This window comes from Arvicanthis niloticus, chromosome 21, assembly GCF_011762505.2.
Source record: "Arvicanthis niloticus isolate mArvNil1 chromosome 21, mArvNil1.pat.X, whole genome shotgun sequence".
In the NCBI taxonomy this organism is placed as follows: Eukaryota; Metazoa; Chordata; class Mammalia; order Rodentia; family Muridae; genus Arvicanthis; species Arvicanthis niloticus.
Genome location: NC_047678.1, coordinates 13,188,074 through 13,196,059, shown reverse-complemented (window position 1 = coordinate 13,196,059; position 7,986 = coordinate 13,188,074). Strand labels below are relative to the sequence as shown.

Below are 7,986 nucleotides of genomic sequence, written 5' to 3'. Positions count from 1 at the left end.
AAGGCTTGAAAGCTTGAGAGTGGAGGAGCTGGTCCCACTCCTTTCCTGGACAAATTGTGAAAGCTGGCTAGTGACACAGGCATAGGAGGGCTGGTGGGCTGACTAACTCAGCTTCCACACAGGCGCAGATTCAGGGCTTTGAGTTGGCTTACCCCAACAACTACTCCATCTATGAACTGCTAGAGCACAAGAAGGGGCCAGTCCTATGGATCCAAAGAGGCAGGATATCCACGACAAAGGGCAATGATAAGGTAATCAAGAGGAATCCAGCTGAGGATCCAGTATTGATGGTGAAGCCAGAGGCCCCAAAACAAACCAATGGCTCACTGCAATGATCATTTGCAAGTAAAACTGTTTGGGCAAAAGGGTCTACTGTGTGACACACTGTGATACTTCACAACTTTCACAGTAAGGTTTTTGCAGTTGTTTTCTTTTGTGGAGTTGGGGTGGGGGTTTCAAAGGTGGAGGGCAGATAGAAGGGATGAGATGTGAGTTGGATTAATGCATAATGGGAAATTCACAAAGAATCAGTAAAAAGTTAAAAAAAAATCTAAAAAAAAAAAAAAAAAGAACAAAACAAAATACACCCCTCCCCCCCAAAAAAAAACCTTCCAAGACGTTTTCCTGTCACTAATAGTTATGATTTTAATTTTTGTAGTCCTAGTTTCTTTAGCCATTTCTTCACTGGGTTACTTGAACGGGATCCAGTTTTACTTGGTACTTAGGAGTCCTTGCCCAAAATACCTTGCATGTTTTCTTGGAGTAGACTTCTAAAAGTAAAATTGTTGAGCTAAAAGGTAGATTTTATTTAATTTTTTATTTTTTTCACATCTTTCGTTTATTGAAAAAAATTTTTAGAAAATGGTAGTTAATAAAGGGTACAAACATATCAACAGGAACATATGACTGGAAAACATAGAAAATATAAAACTAAAAATGCCACTGGCTTCTTTAATTCGTTAAAAGCACAAAATATAACAGGCAGGTCTATTTTAAACAAATTAAAAAGCTATTTTGTGTATTTTTTTAAAAAATAATTCTTCCCAAGTCAAATGCGCGCGCACACACACACACACACACACATCTCCACAAAAATGGTGTGTAAAGAAAAGCTGTCATACTTAAGTTGTATCTTGGACTATTGGAAATAGTTGCTGATTTCAGGGATCAATACAAAGTCAGCAACAAGTTTACAATATCACTCCCCCAAGACAGAGCCTGGCTCTACAGCCCAGGGTGGCCTCAAACTCAACCCCCCTTCCTCGGCCTTCTGAGTGCTGGGATTCTAGGTGAACACTCCTGCGCCCCAGCAAGGTTAGTGGATCTTAAGAACTGAGCATCCAAACATTGCGTGGCACAGAGCTATACTGCATAAAGCCCTATTACGCACAAATGAAAAAGTATGCTTAGCTTTACAAAAATGTTTCTTAAGGAAAACAACAGAAAACCATTCCGCAGTCCAAGGAGGCTACAGCTAGCCATCAGAGAGACAACTTTGCATATCTGTACTAGGAAATTCTATTTATCCAGGGTGGACTAGACCACAGCATCCTTACTATTTCTTACTTGACCAAGATTAAGATTTCTGTCTTTTCCCCTACGCACCAGTAATGTGTATGATCCAGCAGAAGGAGAGCTTTTAGAACTGGCTATTTTATTTTTCTTTCTATGGTGAGACTGTCATGGATCCTGGATATTTCAGGTTCATATGCATCCATGACCAGTGTCAAAAACTTAGCAATAGACTTGGTGAACTCGGCTTCCAGCTGCTGCTTTGTCTTCTCGCTGATGAAGGTCAACTTCAGGGTGTATTTGTCATCAAATCTTTTGAGGCTTGGAGGACAGCTGCCAAATATCATCAGGATCCATTCTTGTAGAAGCTTTTCTGTGGGCCACAAGAAAGACGCACAAAACAGGATATGACACGCAAAGCCAAAACTGGCTTGGACTCTGGAAAGGGATGCATGTAATCCCAAATCAAAGCCACTATGGCAAAGAAGCAGGAGATGATACAGGTGGTGAGGCTACCATCAATAAGACCAAAGTTCTCCACATACTTATACTTTTTTTTTTTGTAGTAGCATCCAGAGAGTTTTTCACAGCTGCTCCATCACACTTATCAATTTTACAGACTTATCATCAATCTTCCACTTATCCAACAAAGCAATATGGCTGTCTGGCTTTCCACTCGGTCTCTTAAAATTCCTGTTAGGATGCATCGATGGGTGAAAGCTGATGACGATGGTAGCCTGGAATAGCAGCTGGCTTAAGAGGAGTGCCGAACCGGACGTGTGAATCAGAATGAGAAATGAGATCATGTTCTCATGGACATACTGATTAATAAAAACCTCACCACTCTTTATTGAAACATAAATAGAAGTCATTTAAAAGATTACATCATCACCTAAAAGATGTGTCATTGCTGTGGCTCCTTTTGTGCCATTTATGTGAGGAGATGTTCTAAATAAGTCCTGCTCTCAGGCAAATATGGAAGAAAGTATGATACTGATTACAACCTATTTGGTGCCTGACTTTGGACAAAAGAAAATGTGAAGACTTTATTATCTGGATATGGGAAACAAATGTTGAAAATGAAGAGAAAAGAAGTGACTTCAGCATAATCAGGACTGGGAGACAGCCATAGTCTGAACTTGTACATGAAAGGGCCCGTAGACTGAATCTGTCCATACATCTGTGCTGACCTCAGCTTAGACAATATGAAACTCTCAGACATTGGATTAGATCGTCAAGACATTAAATTAGTTCTTCAAGAACTTAAATTACACTCTTGGCTTGTAATAATTTTCCAGATACCAATTCCCACATAACCCACAAGTGTAATGATTGGTTTGTGATTTGTACAGCAAAGAGGACAGACTGCAGATGTTGACAATGGGTTGATGTTTATGAACTGGTCATTCCAATGCACCATGCCCTTGCCTGGCTTGGTGCTGGGAGGTATACATCCTTGGGAATACTGATGACTTGACATAGTTTAGGCTTTTCTTCCAAAACTTGACTATATGACTAAATTAATATACTGTTCTTAGACACAAGAATCAAAAAGTGATAAAGAGTGATGAGCTTCCTCTGTCCTTTAAAGATGTAATCACTTTGGTGACATTTACATGTCCCACAAGACAAGGTAATATCTTTAAAGGTTCCTTTTCTTCATATACCCAGATTTTCCAAAATTAAAAGCCAAAATGACAAAGACTGGCTACATGACCATCGTGTATAATAAAATTGGAGCGTCATTTTGCTGAATAGGAAGCCGTGAATTCTTCAGTCTACAGAGGATCCAATAAAGCTTTCATCTGTTGTTTTACAAGGCAACTTGTATAACTTCAGGCAAGAAAACCTCATTTACAGCCCCAAACCCATTAGTGCTTTGATTACCTTCCCTTTGCCTTAAATTTGCTACTACTGTTCAATTGATTCTTATTAAAGACTCAATATAGCATGGATCGTATACTCTATAATTACAGTTTGTTAAGAATCAAAATCAGAAAATGTCATCCGTTTATATATCAATACCTAGAAGGGAAAGATTACCTTGAAGCAAGCAAAAAGTTTCTGTTTGTGTGTGTGTGGTGTGTGTGTGTATAAAATCATTTCTGTATGTGTGTGCATTTCCAGGGGGCGTAGATTAGAAATAAACCATGGAAGGAGATAGCCAAGAAGATTTCCTGCCCAGAACAATCATTTATCACGCATAGATAACATATGGGTTAATTTAAAGCTTTGGGGAACTAAAACATCCAGTATTTGGTAAGTAAATTATTTTTTAAAGCATTTCAGATGTCACTTGTATAAACGTGTTACATGAATATATGTTGCAATAATACTTGGATAAGCCTTTTGTTTAAACTGTTGAAACTGCACAATGATTGTTAATACTTTTGCATATGTGTCAGATTATATGTGGGTGTGGATGTATACAGATATGTACACATGGCAATGAGGAAATAAACAGGAATTAGCAGATGTTGCTTAAGAATTCAGGTCTGGCATCATGGATGGAGCATAATCCAGTGTGCGCACCTCATGCAAAGCCTTTGGAAAGGTTCATTTTTTTGTTGTTGTTGTGAACTAATACTCCGTGTCAACAGAGTCTCCCTTTTCTCTATGAAATCCACTATGGCTAAATGGGAAATAGAAAATAAAGTCTTCTAGCTGAAGAAAGTTACAAGTGTTCCTTATAGTCACCAGCAAATACTCTTCTGTTGTAGACAGTCTTTGGGTTTCTTATTTGGGTTCTCTTATTTATGCCAAACATTCATGAAGCAATGCTCAGGAGGTGGGGAAGCAAAGATCAGGACGTCAAGACCAGTTCTGACTGCACAGCGTAAGGTCAGCCTACACTACATGAGATCATCTCTTTAAAAAGATTTTTTTTCACTCTAAATAAGCCTCTAAATCACCTAGACAGAAAACCACTCTTCAGGAAAATTATGCAGTCTAGAGACTTTAGGAATAGAATAAAGTCTGTCTGAAAAGTTGGCCCCTCTCTCTCTGACCATTTTTCACTGGCATGTAATTTATAAAGGTCCCTTTGTCCACTGTACTCTTCATCCTCAACAGTGCCTTGTAACATTCTGTAATAAATTTTGTCTCGTTCGGTTCTTATACTACAAACTGTGTGTCTCATCAGAAGTTATTCAACAGAAATCGCAGAACCAGACCGAACATAGTCCTGAGATTCTAGAATACATTTATAAAATGTGTGCCTTGGGTGCATGACATAGTTCATCAGGTGAAAGCACTTTTGTTCTGTATATCTAACAACATAAATCGGATCTCTACAACACACTAGGGAAGGAGACAGTTGCCCTTCACATGTGCAATATAGCATATTTGTATCCACCTCTCTACCTCCCCTATGCACACGCACACACATACATTTGAATAAAAATGTGTGCCTTTATGTAAAAAGGAAAAGACAAAAGACATCTGGACTTTGATCCTACAACAAAATATTGACACATATAATAATTTACCTCAAATAATGCATACATGCTTTAAAGATGTTTTTATTGACATGTAACTTAAACAACTACTAATTTCCTATCTTCATGTAAATGGGCCTGGCTATTTTGAGGATATATATATATATATATATATATATATATATATATATATATTTGTAGCATGTATCGGTTCACCTCATAAATTTGAAAGATAGGTGATTTCCGTGCATATACCACACATCCACCTTTAAAGAATAAAGGAAATTTTAAATTACTATGAGGGATAGACCTGCTGGTTCCTTCCCAACTAATTAAAGTTCTGAGCCTGAAGGTGAGGCTTTAGGAACATTAGCATTGGGATTTCTGATACAGAAACTCCCAGAAAGGAAGTCAGACTATGGATGAAATAGGGTCAAGGTAACACTTAGGCATCTGTGGGCGTGATGCACAAGTCTTGAATAGGGTATTCGCTTTGTTGAGAAATGAGGAGTGAAGGCAGATGCATATTGCATAGAAGGGTAGGTAATAACCTATGGAATCATTATGTGCTTCCTGAATATCAAGAAGAAGGGATGGAGATCTGGCTCAACTGGTAATTGCATGGGTACTGGCATGCTTATCAACATGCAGGTTGAAATCATTTTCCAACACCGAATAAAGCTGGGTGTGGTAGCACACGCCTAAGATCCTGGCATTTGGGAGGAAGAAGTAGGTGAATCAGGAGTTTAATGTCATCTTTGACCACATAGGGAGTTTAAAGACTGTCTGAGCTACATGAATCTATGTTGAAAGACAACCCAACACCCAGAGTATCAGCCCAGTTTTCCTCAGAGAACATGAAAAATCTTTGTATATGACTTGGTTTCTGCTTTTGAAGTGGGAGGCATTTGACCATTGTTCTTCTCCATTCTCCACAAAATCCTGGATTGCTCTTTATATAAAAGTTGACCTTCCATAATGTGGCCAGCAAGGTGCTACAGCTATTCCAACCTTCCTTCACCATCCTTACCTGTAATGATGGGAAGCTGGTCTGCAAGCTACAGGGTCAACTCCTGATGGTGCCTTCCCACTTCTTTGGGACAACAACTTACCTCCATTTCAAAGCCATCCCCTGTGCAGTGCAAATCTTGACTATTCACTGGTTGGTGCATGAATGTTTTCAATAAGACTTTGTGATGGTTTAAATGATGGTGGCCATATGGATCATATGTAGGTTCTCAGATACTGCTACAGCACTATGCCTGCATGGCATCATGCTCTTTGTCATGATGGTCATGGATTCACCCTGTGAAACTGTAAACAAGACCCCAACTAAATGCTTTCTTTAATAAATTGCCTTGGTTATAGTGTCTCTTCACAACACTAGAGCAGTAACCAAGACAGACCTTGAATTCTATCCTAATATTTTCTGCATTTATGCCTGCCCACATGTTGAATACAGAGATTTTGTTGAATATTGAGGTAGAATAACTTTACCCTGTTAACATAGCACAAGCTGAAAACACTGCTACTAACAGACAGGCAGTTGATCTTCAATGTAGGCAAGTTTATGAGATTCACTGGGGAACATTTTACTGTATATACATAGAAGGCAAGCGGCTGATGAATGTAACTGAGGCAGAGGGTGGTCAGTCAGAGCATGGAGGCTTGTTGCCTAAGGTCAGCGTTCTAGTTCCACATTCATCTTTTAAAGCAAGCATCCTGTTCAAGCCTGATGTTGTAATGACTTGCAATGTGTTCTGGATTTTACCCTTCCTGCTCCATGGCCTTCACATTTTTAGGTGCTGAGGGTAAGGAAGGAATGACAGTGTAGCTGCACAGGAAGCTCACTCTCCCTTGAAAGGAGAATCAGTGTCTGCCCCAGGATTCAGAGTGAATTTGATGTAACTATAAAACCAAAGAACAGAAATCCTACCCATCCAAAAATTTCTGTATTGTCCTAAATTGTTTTCCTGTCTTCTGAAATCATTGGTCTTCACAATGAAAACTGTCTCTCATTTTCTACCATGGTTTTAGTTTGGAAAATTTCTTATATATTAGATCCTCACAGTCCTTATGTAGACCTCAAAACTTGATACTGTTACTAATTAAAAATTTCAGTACTGAGCCGGGCAGTGGTGGCGCACACCTTTAATCCCAGCACTTGGGAGGCAGAGGCAGGTGGATTTCTGAGTTCAAGGCCAGCTTGGTCTACAGAGTGAGTTCCAGGGGAGCCAGGGTTACACAGAGAAACCCTGTCTTGAAAAACCAAACCAAACCAAAACAAAACAAACAAACAAACAAACAAACAAAAAAAAAACAGTACTGACAATTAAGTACATTGAGGCACAAGGACCACCATAGAACTTCGCAGCAACAGAATCCAGTAAAGGATCACCCTTTGGTGAAGTATTTTTTTAATGGCAGGACCAGGACTGGATCAGGAAAGTTTCAAACTCTTATGTTCATTATCCCAAATAAAAAGGGGAGGGAGGGAAGGGCGATGGGATGGAGGGTTGGTGGAGGGGTAACCAGGAAAGGGGATATCAGTTGAAATGTAAATGAATAAAATGACTAATAAAAAAAGAAGTGAATGTTCATTATAATATATAAAAGCATCTATAAGCTAGTGAGCCAGGAAACAAACTATAATGACTGAGAAAGCCCATCACACATCAGTGGAGTTGCATATCCTAGTTTAATTCAAGAGAGGTGATTTCAATGATAGACATGACCATGCTTTTCTCAGTCTCAATCAATGTTCCCACTTCACGTTTTCTGAGGCCACATACATTGATTCAGTACCATAAGCATAGTTTTGGTCTCTGTCTTCTACCGCTTTCGAAAAACATGAAGTCCTAGACCAGAAGAAAAATAGCAAAGTCAATTTCCAGCAATAAAAGTGCAGCCTCACGTGGCAGTTTAAATATGCTTGACATAGGGAATGGCACTATTAGGAGGTGTGGCCTTGTTGGAGTAGGTGTGGTCTCATTAGAGGAAGGGTGTCACTGTGGGATTGGGCTTTGAGACCCTCCTC

General features: G+C 39.3%; 1 protein-coding gene and 1 pseudogene across 1 annotated transcript in view; both read right to left on the bottom strand.

The window, feature by feature from the left end:
* Positions 1 to 1,649: 1,649 nt before the first annotated feature.
* LOC117693642 (signal peptidase complex subunit 2 pseudogene) lies at positions 1,650 to 2,318 on the bottom strand (annotated as a pseudogene).
* A 5,310-nt stretch (positions 2,319 to 7,628) lies between these two features.
* Positions 7,629 to 7,986, bottom strand: part of LOC117693531 (phospholipid scramblase 1-like) — a 43,276-nt gene continuing 42,918 nt past the window's right edge. The window contains exon 7 of the mRNA XM_076917260.1: positions 7,629 to 7,807. Within this exon, the coding sequence (XP_076773375.1) occupies positions 7,748 to 7,807 (60 nt within the window). The 3' untranslated portion in view covers positions 7,629 to 7,747. The remainder of the gene's footprint in view (positions 7,808 to 7,986) is intronic.